Below are 14,768 nucleotides of genomic sequence, written 5' to 3'. Positions count from 1 at the left end.
TGAAGCTGTCCTTGCCTTTAGTAAGTACCCTGATTTATTACACTTATACACCGAAAGTCGCTTTGGTATCACTGACAGCATCAAACCCAGCAATATCAGCAGGACATCTTCACCGAACTGCGCACCGAGGATGAACTGGTCATCCTTGCCCGGGGCCTTGGGCTATTACGCTTAGTGACTAATCTCTTGCATTTTTATGATGCTGCAGGGAATAATCTGGTCTTGGTAGTCGGTGCTGATGATCGAGAGAATGAATGGATCGGCGAAGGTATGTCAAAGGACTCCCCAGCTTATCCAAAGGGCCTCGATTAGGATATACCGACGCTAATAGCCAGACAGCATTGGCAGAACACTATGCCATGAGCAAAACTCCCTTTGCCAGAGGCCTCAAGGTGGTCAACACCGAGAGAGCCTCTGTTTCCATGAGGGAAAGAATATATGCCGAAGGCGGTATCCTGAGTGTAACATCCAGGATACTGGTTGTAGATCTACTATCAAGTATGTCTACGGCGTAGTTTTATATGTGGTAGCAAACGTCTGACATTAGATTCTACAGAGCTCCTCGATCCTGAAAAGATTACGGGAATGGTTGTGCTTCACGCTGACAAGTAAGGAGCCCTACTCTAAACTTCCCGTAAATATTTATTCATTGCCGTCCAGGATTCTGGCAACTTCAACCGAAGCTTTCATCATTCGAATATTCCGACAAATCAACAAAAGTGGGTTCCTAAAGGCATTTTCCGACTCCCCTGAACCATTCACAACAGGATTCGCACCTTTAGCCAATTCTATGCGTAATCTATTCCTTCGCAAAGCCTCTTTATGGCCGCGATTTCATGTTACTGTTGCCGAGTCCCTCGAAGGCCACAGAAAAGCTGAGGTCATTGAGCTTGAGGTTCCCATGAGCGACAAGATGCGTGAAATGCAGAATGCAGTCCTTGAATGTGTGGAAATATGCATCGGAGAACTGAAGAAAGCCAACACTGGCCTGGACATGACAGACTGGACCTTGGACAGTGCTCTGCACAGGAGCTTTGACATCATGATCAGACGGCAGTTAGACCCCATATGGCACCGGGTTACGTTCAGGACCAGGCAGATTGTTAGCGACTTGAGCGATCTCAGGGCGATTCTCCAGTAAGTTCAGTGATGACCCCTATTCAGTTAAGCATCGTATAGCCTCTAACTTAACACTAGTGCGTTGCTGACGTACGATTCGGTATCATTCGTGAAATATCTGGATACTATCGTAACTGCGCACTCTCCTCCTCCTGGGTCCACAAGGCATAACTATTCACCATGGCTGTTCCTTGATGCAGCTCACGTTCTGTTCCAGACTGCTAAGTCTAGGGCATATCAAGGAAAGATAAGCAATGACGTGGCTCGCTCATCAATGAATTCATTCCCCACTACTCTTCAACCCGTTTTGGAAGAACAACCTAAGTGGGAAGTCCTGGCAGAAGTGCTGGAGGAGATAGAAAGTGATGCATATCTCAATCCAGTCAATGTGGACGAGTCAAACAGCACAGTATTGATCATGTGTACTGACCAGCGAACTTGCCGACAGCTTCGGGAGTATTTGGGGACAATGCATGCCCATGTCAATGACGAAAATGAAGACGACAAAGATATTGGTGACATCACTAGGAAGGGCTCTGCACAGGTCATGATGCGTAGGAGACTGCGGGATTATCTCAATTGGAAGACATCTCTGTCTAATGTGACAAAAAATTTAACTTCGAAACCAACAAATGACGAGTCCCAGGCTGGGAAAAGCCAAGACTCGCCTGGATCATCCGCTCAACAAGGGCGAGCTCCTCCAAACAAACGACGCCGAGTCCGTGGCGGAGGTGCTGTTTCATCTGCCTCTGGCCGTGTACCGAATAGCAGTGTACAGACAGATGTTGAATTGCCTGGCCAATTCTCAAACTTACTGGAAGAGATCCAACCCACGGAAGTCGAGGAGGTCCTGAAGGAGGAGGTCATAATTGACGATCTGGAGGATATGGAAGATTTCTATGAGTTATACGATATGGATGATTTAACCGTTATACACCCCTACGACGGTGACATGGACGAGCACATATTGGAAGAAGTGCGGCCGCGGTATATCATTATGTATGAACCCGATTCGGCGTTCATCCGACGAGTGGAAGTCTATCGCAGCTCTCATGTTGGGCGGAACGTACGAGTGTACTTTATGTACTATGGAGGATCTGTCGAAGAGCAGCGGTACCTTAGCGCAGTCCGGCGCGAGAAAGACTCATTCACGAAGCTCATTAAAGAGAAAGGCGTAAGATAATCACTTGCAACTACTTCTGTGAAATTGTCTAACGTGATACACACAGAACATGGCTGTCACTCTCACACACGACAAGGGTTTTGAAGACCCTCAAGAACAATTCCTGCGCACTGTCAACACACGCATTGCTGGAGGTGGGCGGCTAGCTGCAACAGCGTCACCACCTCGAGTCGTGGTGGACGTACGCGAATTTAGAAGCGCTCTTCCATCTCTACTACACGGTAATAATATGATCATTGTCCCATGCCAGCTGACAGTGGGCGACTATATCCTCACCCCGGATATTTGTGTTGAACGCAAATCGATTCGTGACTTGATCACTTCCCTTAAGAATGGCCGTCTCTACAACCAAGCAGAGACGATGCTTCAGCATTACAAGAACCCACTTCTTCTGATTGAGTTTGACCAGAACAAGTCGTTTACCTTCGATGCATTCGCATCCGCAACGACACCAGGAACGACTTTCCTAACAGATTATGGTTTCTCTTCTTCCGGAACTGTGACCACAACCTTGTCCGCCAGCAATTCGCTCGTTAACCCCTCTAGCCCGAAGTCCGCCCAACACCTCCTTGTCCTTCTCACTCTTGCATTTCCTCGCTTAAAGGTTATTTGGTCATCCTCTCCTTACCAGACTGCGGAGATCTTCGCGGAACTCAAGAAGAACAACCCGGAGCCAGATCCTATCCGAGCAGTTCAGATCGGACTAGACATGGACATTGCAGCTGGCTCCGACTCTGGTAATGTCATGGCTGCAGCTGGCATAGAGCACCGTACCTTCAATCTCCTTCCTCAGGATATGCTCCGAGCCGTTCCGGGCGTGACACCGAGTGTCCTCGAACGGCTTATTCTTGAGACGGGAAATATCTCGGAGGTCGCTAATATGGGTGTTGAGCAATTGGACCCTCTTGTGGGAACAGAAGCCGCACGCAAGATCGTCAATTTCTTCCAGAAGAATGTGTTCGATGAAAGCTAACCTGCATCTACTGTCTACTAGCTTGCGAGTCCAGCTACTGAAGAGCTAGTCAATGTGTTACATATAGAGTTTATAAATAGGACTTAAAGCATAACCTATGTATGTGCAGACTTTTTTGTATTCTCGTAACCTTGTCATGAATCTATCATCCAAGTTTTGAATTAGAAGGAACGAAGTAGCAAAAGGGAACAGACAAAAGAATTGCCAACACGAAACACGCTGAGTACAGTCGGTCTCTTGATATGCGTCGCAACCAATTCTCTGTGGAAATCCGAGGTTGTCCCTCATGATAAAAATGACCTTTGGCCAAAAAGCCAATCAAGTTTATCACGTCGAATTCCAAGAATTTCCTACCCATGATTCATACCCTGACTTTGAAAGGAGCACTGGGGCAGTGGTAGGTCCCCAAGCGAAGCGGGAAGGCAGCAGCCCCTAGTCCTTTCTGGTCTCCTTCCCAGGAAACAGATGGCATAATGATAAAACCAACCGTCAGGCTCCTGCCTAACGCAAGAAAGACCCTTCACAGAAGGAAGCCTGTCGGGTTTCCTAGGAAGGAAGTAGCTTGGCTTTGAGAAAGAGAAAAAAGGGGCTGGCGAACAGGATCCCCAGTAGCTCTCGCAGGGCTGAATCCGAAGGGATGAGGGGTTTTAGAGCTCGTCGACATCAATCTCCTTCTCGTCTTCGCTCTCGCGGTCCTCGTCGAACTCGACGTTGTCCTCGAAGCCTTCGTGGCCGTAGGTATCGGTCTCGTTGATCTTGGCGTGCTCGGGCAGCTCGCCGTAGGCCTTAAGACTTCTGGCCTCATCGGCGGTGTACTTCATGATAACGTCGCCCTTTTCGTCCTGGTAATCACGGAGAGAGAGAAGGATGATGTCACCCTGGTTGATCCAGACCTTCTTCCTGAGCTTGCCACGGATGTGCGCCAGACGCTTCTCACCGTCGAAGCACAGCGCCTCGAGACGGCCGTTACCAAGCATCTTCACAACCTGGGCATACTCTTGGCCTTCCTCCTTGAACACGAGTTCACGCTTCTCGTTGTCGTTCTCGTTCTTTCCACGACGACGGTTCTTACCGCCCTGTACAGATACTGTTAGCCTGTGCTCTGTGTAAACATTCCATTATAAAAGCTTCCTAAATCCCAAGGCAATTCATGGAGCCAAAAGCCACCTCCCAAGTACGACGGGTGGCGATTTGGGAGTTGTTATGGCACCCAGTAAAGCCGCCACAGGAGAGGCAGAGAAAAGTCTAACAAGGCGGGGGTGACTTGTTTCAAGAAAATCCTGTTCTTACCTTTCCCTTATTCTTGGGCATGACGGAAATTCGCTAACCGCGATAACTTTCCACTCGATGCAATATCAGATGGACTGATATGAAAAAAGGGGAAATAGTATGTGTCCCAAAGGACCAAGAGTTGTGAAAGTGGGGGAAGTGTCGAGTGGGCGGGAAGTAATTTCGACGCTTTTCTGAATATATAATCGGTGGGGGGCCGGTGGCGTGGCGGCCTGAGTCATGCCTAAGGCCGGCTACAGGGGTTGGCCAATGAAAGCTGGTTACTGTTACCGCCTCTAATGTTTCTTTTGGCAGAAAAACAAATGGTAATCGTCCGATTTTGGTCGAAATTGATGAATCCAATTCCAAGAAAGAACCTACGTCTTTTCTACGTCTTACCTCTTTGATATTTTATTTCTTGAAAGGTTTCTGACGCATATACCTGCACGTTCCCTTCTACCTTTGCTAGAACTGCTGGTTTCCTCTGCTAAACAATGAAGGGAAGGTGACAGTGCCCTAGGTTCCAGTTTCATCTTTCCTAGCCACAAGAGCAAGGCTCGTTCTTGACTACTTGGTCACCTTAGGCATGAAGTTCCTCGCATCAACAAAGCAGTTCACTCTGCGGTATGTCCCAAAGCATGTCATATCTCCTATCGCTTCCCGGTACCTAGCTTCTCCCATCAATCCTATCCGGTTCAAAATTCAACATTTATACGCCACCCGTGATCGGACTACATTATGGTGGAGAGTATCTTTACAACATCTGCAGCAGCAAAGGCGAGTGGTCCGGTCTTGGTGTGCACGGAGGGTTCGGATAGCATTTCAGCGAGCATTGAAAGAGCGCGGCTTTGATACTGAGGGCAGAAGGATAAGACCAAGCTCTGATGAAAGTGCCGCGCTATCAGAAGGAAATTGTGATAATTTGGTAGGATCTGTCGACATCCTGGTCCGCCCGCAGTGTGTCCAAGAAGATTATGCTACGGTCCAGGCGGATATGAACTCTCTCGTCGATTCCTTGATACAGAACAGGAACATGGGAGATCACCCAAAATCACTGCGAAATGAGGGTGTCAAAGTGTCAATTAAGAATCCCCAGGGAAACAATAGTACTAATAATTAACCTAATGAGTGTATATATGTATATATATATATATATATATCGTGGTCGTGTAATGTTGTTGGTTGTTCAACTGTATCTGATCCGCATCGCCAGGCGCATTGAGGAACAATAATTGCTTCAGATGTGGTGGCGCAAGTCCATTAATTGCGGGCTACTTGGAATAAATTGACAGTTAGTTATAAACCTTGATTGAATAAACAAGAATACTAGTGGAGGACACTCCCCATAAGTATGTACATAAGTATAAGGAACTCGGAGATATAACGCGTGGCACTGCCTCCTTGGCACATTCGCTAACTTGCCGATCTTCTCGGGGTCTGGAAGCAAGAAGACAACAACAGACTAGAGCAGTTGTAGCACTACGGACCCTCCCAAGATATCAATCAACCAACCCTTTCGCATTATTCAACCTTACCTTTCTTTTATGCGCCATCAATAATCGATTAACTCCTTTTTCTTATCCTCCAACATGCTGGTCTCCTTGACAGTTGGCAAGGTAGACGCTGGAGTCGCCGTCCTCTTGACACAGGATAACCGACTGGTAAGTTCGTCCCCTCTTCTGACTGCAATTGATGTGACTGTTTCGCCCCTTCAAGACCTCTCGATCCCTGACTTATCCCTTCAAACATGAAACAACGTCACTGCCTCCGCGGCAGTTTTATTATCTGTCCACCTCGCAAGTGCTAACCCTACAATAACAGATCGAGTTTCCCTCCGTTCTCCTCCCTAACAACATCACATCCGGCAGCATCGTCGACATTACCGTAGCGCGCAATCACTCCGCCGAAGAAGCCTGTGCCACCGGATTCCAAAGTCTCCAGAAACGCATCCTCAACACATACGGTGTCAAAACTCCTACCCCGCCGGTCCTGCGACTCCGCAACGCAACCCAGACTTCGCTAGTACTGGAATGGGATCCGATCGACCTGGCCACAGCATCTCTGAAATCCCTCTCACTCTATCGCAATGGCTCCAAAGCTGGATCCATCCCGCGACCCCTCGAGACACGCTCCACCAAGATCAGCGGACTGGCAATCCACACCGAATACACCTTCCACTTAGTCCTGCGCACAACCGCCGGCACATATCAGTCGGAGAAGCTGACATGTCGGACGCACAAGATGACCGATCTCTCCGGTATCACGGTCACGGCGGGCATTCTCCCGGAACAGCAGAAGGAGGCACTTGGTGCTGCGCTGGATCGCGTCGGTGGCAAGCTGATTGATACGGTCCGCATTGATACGACTCACTTCGTGTGCACGGAGGGAAGAGGCCCGCTGTGGGAGAAGGCGGTTGAGATGAATATTCCCGTCGTGACGCCGGAATGGGTGGATGCCTGTGAGGCTGAGGGCACTATCGTGAGTGTCCGTGGCTACTATCTAAATGCCGACCCCAAAGCCAGACAGCTGGGTCCTATTCATGCGTCAACGCAACATCAGCGTACCATGTCTACCATGACTGCCAACACACAGAATCATATCCAATCCCAGTCTCAGTCGAGACTGAGCCTCCAGCCTCAGCCGACGCGAGAGAGACAAGAGTCTATCGCTGAGCCGCCAATTACTCCGTTCCCCGGGGCCGGCATGAGCGGTCAACCGAAGGCTGAGGACTCGGAAGGACCTTCGGATGATGAAGATGAACAACCTCCTCCACCTCCCCCCAAGGATGAGAGCGAGGCTGCAGAGTCCCCGGAGCCGACTTCTAACGGTCACGCCGAGCAAAATGGGGAGGCAGATGCCGCGGAAACGGCAAGCTCATCCGAGAAAGAGGACAAAGCTGATAATGAGAAGGACGAAGATGTACCAGAGAAGGCAGAGGAAACAAAAGAAGAGTCATCAGATGATGAAGTGAAGAAGGGCAAGGGGAAAGAAGGAGAAGGGGACTTCAATGAAGTCCCTCTTTAATGGGTCCATGTGAGCGTTTTCCTTATGTCTCTTTCCTCTGATTGCTTTTCCTTTTCCTTTTCCTCTTCTTATCCTGTTTAAGACTTTGATTTCATCGAAGTCTGTAATTGTATAGCCAGTATGCTAGTAGATGAGTCTCTCGCGGCACGACGTTTCCTAATGTATGCCTTTCTTATACTTTTCATATCTTACCCCTTTCTGGGCTCTTGTGTCATGTTTGTATTATAGAGGTAGCTTCTAATGCTGCATGATTTATCTGATATCACAAAGTTCTCTATCTTATATAGTAGGGATTCTGTAATCACATCATAAGCTTCCATAATCATTCGAAATGCCATACAAATCTATCCAAGATGTACATCTATCTCGTCACACACACTCCAGTACACGTACATCACACTATCTGACAATGTCCCCTGGCATGGAAGGACCTCTCCTAACCTTCACCTAAAATGCAAGAAAAGATTGCCAACTATTGCGCCGATATGCTTTGAATCTTCATATGTACGACAAAGGTACCTTAGATATGTACTGAGCGTTGCTTTTTTTTTTTTTTTTTTTTTTTGGATTTATTGACTTCGTTCCTCGTTGTAATCATCAGCATAATAACCCATGCTTAGTTGACGTTGCGGACAACGTCGTTGATAGCCTGAGCTACGTAGGTGACGTTCTTTTCGCTCACTGTGTGGGAAAGGTTTATTAGTACGGACACTTTTCTCGTGCAGCGGATGGAATGAATGACTTACGGCCGCTGATGGAGGCTCTGCCAGATTTGAGAAGGTAAATGTGATACTTGTCCTTCAAGGCGTAGACTTGAGAGGGGGTGAGACCGGTGTAGGAGAACATTCCGTTCTGGGAGGAGAGAAGGTTAGTCTTAGCTCGGAATGATGTCAGACGTGGTGATGGGTGGTTTTGTTATTACCTGTTCAACGATGTGTCTCCATGTTCCGGGAGTCTCAAGTTTGATGAGCTCATTGTACAATGCTTGTCTCATGGTTCTGATACGGGAGCTCATGACCTTCAGATCTTCATGCCACTGGGCAGTGAGCTCCTCGTCAGTCAGGACCTTCTTAACGATGCTGCATCCACCGGTAGGACCCATGGAGTACTCTCCACGGATGAAGTGACAGAGGTTGTTGACGACGATGTCGCGGAGGTTCTGGGCACCGTCGTTCAGGACGTAGTGGAATGCACCGACACGCTGGCCGTAGAGACCGAAGTTCTTCGAGAAGCTCTGAGCAACGCACATTTCCATCTGGGGCTTCTCGTTGAGGAAGTAGCGGACAGCCCAGGCGTCCTCGTCGGCCGAACCGGAGGCGAACCCCTGGTACGCGGAGTCGAAGAAGGGGAAGAGCTTCTTGCGCTCGCACAAGTCGGCAATAGCCTTCCATTGCTCCTTGTTGGGGTCGAGACCGGTGGGGTTATGAGCGCAGGCATGGAGGAGGATGACGTCTCCTTGCTGGGCCTCAGCTTCGAGGGTAGACATCATGCCTTCGAAGTCGAAGGAGCGGGTGGCGGCCTTGTAGTACGGGTAGGTCTTCCGGGGGACGCCAGCGAGCTCCCAGATGGTCAGATGGTTGGCCCAGGATGGGTTGGAGAGCCAGACATTCTTGGGCTTCATAAGGTGTGAGAGGAAGAGAGCACCGAGGTGGTTGGCGCCGGTACCTGCGACGGCTTGGACAGAGCCAATGCGGCCCTTGGTCGACTTAACCTTGTCGGAGGTGTCTTTCGCATCGAAGCCGAACATCAGGTCCCGAGCCAGCTCGAGGAAGGGGATGTCGCCTTCGATAGCGGTGTATTCATGTCTGAATAGGTTGTCCTCGGCCAGTAGGCGCTTCTCTGCCTCACGAACGACGGGCAGCGGCCATGGCTTGCCATCATCTGTACGGTAGACACCCACACCGAGACTGACTTTTTTTGGGTAGTCGTCGTTGGCGTAGGCGCGGTTCAAGGCGAAGATCTCATCTGCCGGCACCGGGGCCAAAGTGCTTAGAACAGTCATGGTGGATATGACGTTATATAGTAGTCTCACGGAAGTTCGCTTGATTGATTTCTCCTTGGGGAGCGTTGCGATTGCGGAAGACGGGGGTCACAAAAGGAAAAGAATGGAGAAGCTGCTGCTTAGATATAGAAGACGAGATCACCGGAGACTTGTCTATACTGCCAAAATAAGTAATTAGAATACAGAATTGGTTTTCTGCATGACTCAATGGCTAGTGTGATATATTAGTAGTGGCATTGGCCCGATATCGCCGGCCTAGTTATCCGCTAACATTAAATACTGCCTCTTTTTTTACCTTTTTTTTTTTTTTTAGTCTCATTATTTGCCGTCGCAGGCGGGCGACAATACCCGACGGCAAAACGCGCTTAGCGGTGGATAGTTTCTGAATTGTGGGCCGTTCCATGGGGATAGAGTAGGAAAACGCTCCCTGACTGGTCGAGGGCGATCTATTCTTTTGGTAGATACGTTCCATGATGATGGTGCTGAGATCACACGCATCTTTGGAAGGGTTGGATGTAGAGGAGCATATGACCTTGGGCGAGGTTATTTTCTTGTCCTAGGGGTGAATGAAGGGAGATGGCACCTATCGGATAGTGGTAGATCCTCCATATCAAGGCTCGCCACGGATATTTGAAATGGAGGACCTGGGGATGTTCGTAACGCTAAAGGACAATTAGGTCACGAAATCCCACAATGCAGGCACAGCCAGCTACGTGTTAGTTCATAGTTTCTTTTTCTTTCATGCTTTTTGTGTCGCCTTCTCCTTCTCCTTCCCCCGAGTGCCTTTGGGGCGCCTTGGCATCGGTGAAGGTAGAGGTATTTGTCGACACGCATTTGGCTAACTAGCGATATGCAACATTTTCTATCATGGTGTGAACTGTGGAATAGTATTGCTATTGATGCGGTGAACCATCTGGGACTCGATAACGACTCCCGAGGGTTATTGAATTCTCGATAGGTTGTTGCTACTGATCGAGAGAAATTGATTAGTCGATTAAGTATCGTGAGATAAAGATAAGTACTATATCAACAGAATCAGACATAATACCAACTGTCTAAAGGAAAACACATATTCAACTTACTTAACAGTACTCTGTACCCCGCTCCCATTACGGTGACTACATCGTAGATGTGACAAGGCCACCCAAAATCAACAGATATGTTGACAGCGCGGAAATTGGTATGGTTGAATGAATGGCGGCCTGTAGGGTGCTGACTGTAGTCTCTAGGTTAGACTGAATGACAGTCTTTTCCGATTCGAGGTTACGTCGGCTGATACCAGGGAGGGATGCGATTTCTACGGAGTAAGCGAAGTTACTCCGATGTATGTATATTAGTAGTACATCATAGATGCCGCAATGCGTGGACTCTTAAACTCAACAACTATCCTCGAAACGGAGTGTACAAATACATAGGCTAATTCGCAATATTCACAAATATACTATGACTGTAATCTAGCCATCGCTATCTTTCCTAGAATTAATTGGAGGATCCAAATCTACATTCCATTACGCCCACCAACCACCATTCACGAACTTCTTCCCCGGTTCGACCCAGTTTATGTCAAAAAGTACAATAGATACGATGTCGGCCACCTACATACACATGAAGTGCCGATCGAAGACATTAGAAAGAGCTGAGCAGAAATGTTCTGTTCAAGGAGAGAGATAAGGGTTCGGATCTTCGGGTCGAAACAGACTGTTGATGAACAAGGTACGCTGGAGCAGAGCGGCATATACCAATTTCCATGGAGGTGGATGGGTGTTTGGTGATCATTTGGCAGACCGCAAAGTCTGTAAATGAGTTGTTCATGACCTAGATGGGAACTTAGTGGCATTTGACATCATCTGTCGATTTGCACCGAGAATAGGTACCCTGCTGCTAATGAAGACTGCTTGCCCGCGTTCAACTGGGTAAGCTACTTGTATACTCGCAGTTTTTAGTTCCAGCGGACTAATTTTCACTCTGGATTCGGTTTCAGAAGGTCGATGAGTTCAGCATTGATCCAGGCCGGATGCCAGTCGGTAGGATCTCAGTCGGAGGTTGCCATACGAGTCGTACCGGGAGATGGAATTCACGCCGGCACTGCCAACGGCAGGGATGGCATATCTCCACAAGTACTTCCTAGGACTACCCTGACCAGCAAGGTGAGAGGAGGTGTGTATGCCCATGATGTCTACAATTTCGGTAGATCCTGAGCATGAAAGCGTTGACTGACGCTGTAGAAAACTTCCCCTATGCTAGCCTCCAGCTTAAATCTCGCACCAGCCTTGAAGTGTTACATCATAAATGGACCCTCTGCGAGACGAAGGAGAAGATGATGCTGGAAAGTTGAAGGTTGCTGGTTGTGAGTAAAATTTATGCGAATGTCTGGGGTACCCCATGTTTTCCCCAATTCGGATGGTATCTTGGAAGCAGGAACGTCGTATAATAGAAGGAACTTGCTCCATGATGTATATAGGGGAGGATCATGGTTTACCCGGCGAGGATGGTTACCATACCGTACACATCGGGATCTTCGATAGGTATTGATTTTCTGTATGTATGGTCTTAGCGTTACCGGGCCGGGGGATTTCGGCAGCGGAATCGGAAAAGCAATGGAATAATTGCTGAATGCAGAAGCGCCTTCGATTTTGCTTTCCTTTTCTCCTTTCTGTATTTCTTCTCCTAATATACTGATTCTGTACTTTTATTGTTATTCTTATAGACATACATAATTTAAGGTATTTATACAACTTTGACTTCCCAATTCAGAACAATTGACCTATTGAGTACAAAGCTAAACAAATCATCCTTGTCTAGCTCCGTCATGTTGACACCGTCGAACTCCCGAGCCGCGGTGCGCTCGATGGCTTCTTTGGCCCATGCAGCATCTAGAGCGTCCGCCAGTTCCCCCGCAGTCGCACGCTCTGCTTTAGCTTGTGCTGCCCGGTCCCCCGCTTCTCTCGGTTGCCGTCGCGCTCTGAGCACCAATAGCCGACAACTCCAGTTCCCCCGCCTTCAGTCTTTGAACACCATCTCCGGCAAGAGAGCTTTTGGTACAACTGCAAGAATGGTAAGCATACTGGGATTTATGATGGAAAAATGCTAGTCATTGTACTCTCCACTCAATGCTGTAGCAATGGCTTTGCTTCTAGCGGAAGAGTACGATTTTTCCAACGCACAATGCTGACGGTTCCTCACAGGCTTCGGAAACTCGTGTTGAGACTGACGCCTTTGGCGAGATTGAGGTGAGCATATCTCCTAGCTAACGCTGGGTTGTCTCTAAGGTCTAATCGTTTGTTGCTATAGGTCCCCGCCGACAAGTACTGGGGTGCCCAGACCCAGCGGTAAGAGGTCGCCTCGAGAAACTCACCTCCAAGCTCGTCCCGGCAGGAAAATATACAGAGGCTAATCAGTCTGAGAATAGTTCCCTGGGTAACTTTGACATCAACCAGCCTCAGGACCGTATGCCCGAGGGTGTTGTCAAGGCTTTCGGTATTCTGAAGGGTGCTGCTGCTACTGTGAACATGAAGTTTGGCCTTGGTACGTGTACCTTTACCAGCGTGATGTTAAACAAAACCTTTCTAACAATTTCCTGCGTGCTCTAGACCCCAAAGTTGGTGAGGCTATCCAGAAGGCTGCCGCCGAGGTTGCCGAGGGCAAGCTCTTGGACCACTTCCCTCTTGTTGTTTGGCAGACTGGCTCCGGCACCCAGTCCAACATGAACTCCAACGAGGTCATCTCGAACCGTGCCATTGAGATTTTGGGCGGCAAGATGGGATCTAAGAAGCCTGTGCACCCCAACGATCACGTTAACATGTCTGCTTCCTCCAACGACTCTTTCCCTACTGCTATGCACATCGCTGCTGTTTTGGAGCTCGAGGGAACTTTGCTGCCTTCCCTCAAGAGCCTTCGCGACGCCCTCCAGGTGAAGGTGGAGAACTTTGAGAAGATCATCAAGATCGGTCGTACCCACCTGCAGGATGCTACCCCTCTTACTCTTGGCCAGGAGTTCTCCGGCTACGTTGCCCAGCTTGATCGCAACATCGAGCGTGTTCAGAACTCTCTTCCCCACCTCCGCTATCTTGCTCAGGGTGGAACTGCTGTTGGTACTGGTCTGAACACCTTCAAGGGCTTCGATGAGGCCATTGCTGCCGAGGTCACCAAGATGACTGGCACCGAATTCAAGACCGCCCCCAACAAGTTCGAGGTCCTCGCTGCTCATGACGCGATCGTCGAGGCCTCTGGTTCCCTTAACACCCTTGCTTGCTCGCTTTTCAAGATCGCTCAGGATATCCGTTACCTCGGTTCTGGACCTCGCTGCGGTCTGGGCGAGCTGATCCTCCCCGAGAACGAGCCAGGCTCCTCTATCATGCCCGGAAAGGTTAACCCCACTCAGTGCGAGTCCCTCACCATGATCTGCTCTCAGGTTATGGGTAACCATGTCGCTGCTACCGTTGGTGGCATGAACGGCCAGTTTGAGCTTAACGTGTTCAAGCCCGTCATGATCCGTAACCTTCTGCACAGCTCGCGCATTCTTTCGGATGGCATGAAGAGCTTCGAGAAGAACCTGGTGCACGGTCTCGAGGCCAACGAGCCCAGAATCAACTCCCTGCTCCACGAGAGGTATGTATTCCCTTCGCTTTACGTTAGGCTGCCCAGATTAGACTAATTCCTCCCCAGTCTGATGCTTGTCACCTGCTTGAACCCCGTTATCGGTTACGACATGGCGTCCAAGGTCGCTAAGAACGCCCACAAGAAGGGTCTCACTCTGAAGCAGAGTGCTATGGAGCTTCAGGCCCTCAGCGAGGAGGACTTCGACACCCATGTCCGCCCTGAGCTGATGCTTGCTCCCAAGGAGAAGAAATAGAAGGGTGCATTTTGATACCCGGATGACGAAAAGGGGTTAGGATGGATTGGTTCAGTTTAAGATATAGCGAAATTAGCATTTTTTCCCTTTTAGATATGTTGTGATGTAGTTTAGTGTATACGAATAAAAATGCTGATATACGGGTTTTATTTTTAGAATTGGCGTATTTTTTGTTTTATCAGGCTGTGGCTCCGGGGTTGTCCTAGAGTTATTTTTGGAATTCCATTGGTAGCTGCGCCAACGAGATTGTGCACCCGCTGTTGCCCTGTAGAATGTGTTGGACTGAGAAAAAAATTAGTAGCTCCCAATTACATGCATGCATTAGTAGCGAGGGGTATAGCACAGT

General features: G+C 48.9%; 5 protein-coding genes across 5 annotated transcripts; 3 read left to right on the top strand and 2 right to left on the bottom strand.

Moving 5' to 3' along the window:
• Nucleotides 1-359: 359 nt before the first annotated feature.
• Nucleotides 360-3,275, top strand: BDV38DRAFT_275857 (ssDNA endodeoxyribonuclease RAD1; the record flags this gene model as incomplete). The annotated part of the gene is made up of 5 exons (XM_032058099.1): nucleotides 360-498; nucleotides 557-608; nucleotides 661-1,137; nucleotides 1,198-2,293; nucleotides 2,349-3,275. 5 exons carry the CDS (start codon nucleotides 360-362, stop codon nucleotides 3,273-3,275), a joined length of 2,691 nt encoding a protein of 896 aa, XP_031907603.1.
• Nucleotides 3,276-3,742: 467 nt separating this feature from the next.
• BDV38DRAFT_16844 (translation initiation complex factor eIF1A) lies at nucleotides 3,743-4,858 on the bottom strand. The gene is made up of 2 exons (XM_032051910.1): nucleotides 4,566-4,858; nucleotides 3,743-4,351 (listed from the first exon to the last, which is right to left on the bottom strand). Exons 1-2 carry the CDS (start codon nucleotides 4,584-4,586, stop codon nucleotides 3,923-3,925), a joined length of 450 nt encoding a protein of 149 aa, XP_031907602.1. The 5' UTR covers nucleotides 4,587-4,858; the 3' UTR covers nucleotides 3,743-3,922.
• Nucleotides 4,859-5,618: 760 nt separating this feature from the next.
• BDV38DRAFT_264125 (putative chitin biosynthesis protein (Chs5)) lies at nucleotides 5,619-7,870 on the top strand. Its single transcript, XM_032056254.1, has 2 exons — nucleotides 5,619-6,205; nucleotides 6,366-7,870. The coding sequence occupies exons 1-2, from the start codon at nucleotides 6,134-6,136 to the stop codon at nucleotides 7,566-7,568; spliced, it is 1,275 nt and encodes a 424-aa protein (XP_031907601.1). The 5' UTR covers nucleotides 5,619-6,133; the 3' UTR covers nucleotides 7,569-7,870.
• A 335-nt stretch (nucleotides 7,871-8,205) lies between these two features.
• BDV38DRAFT_16775 (putative aspartate transaminase) lies at nucleotides 8,206-9,699 on the bottom strand. The gene is made up of 2 exons (XM_032051905.1): nucleotides 8,491-9,699; nucleotides 8,206-8,420 (listed from the first exon to the last, which is right to left on the bottom strand). The coding sequence occupies exons 1-2, from the start codon at nucleotides 9,568-9,570 to the stop codon at nucleotides 8,268-8,270; spliced, it is 1,233 nt and encodes a 410-aa protein (XP_031907600.1). The 5' UTR covers nucleotides 9,571-9,699; the 3' UTR covers nucleotides 8,206-8,267.
• Nucleotides 9,700-12,270: 2,571 nt separating this feature from the next.
• On the top strand, nucleotides 12,271-14,571 carry BDV38DRAFT_264118 (class II fumarate hydratase). The gene is made up of 7 exons (XM_032056253.1): nucleotides 12,271-12,293; nucleotides 12,373-12,625; nucleotides 12,756-12,800; nucleotides 12,862-12,899; nucleotides 12,980-13,095; nucleotides 13,161-14,178; nucleotides 14,236-14,571. Exons 2-7 carry the CDS (start codon nucleotides 12,380-12,382, stop codon nucleotides 14,420-14,422), a joined length of 1,650 nt encoding a protein of 549 aa, XP_031907599.1. The 5' UTR covers nucleotides 12,271-12,293; nucleotides 12,373-12,379; the 3' UTR covers nucleotides 14,423-14,571.
• The last annotated feature ends 197 nt before the right edge of the window (nucleotides 14,572-14,768 follow it).

Source organism: Aspergillus pseudotamarii, assembly GCF_009193445.1.
Source record: "Aspergillus pseudotamarii strain CBS 117625 unplaced genomic scaffold BDV38scaffold_106, whole genome shotgun sequence".
NCBI lineage: Eukaryota > Fungi > Ascomycota > Eurotiomycetes > Eurotiales > Aspergillaceae > Aspergillus > Aspergillus pseudotamarii.
The sequence above is the reverse complement of the archived record's forward strand: the minus strand, read 5'-3'. Positions and strand labels throughout refer to the sequence as shown.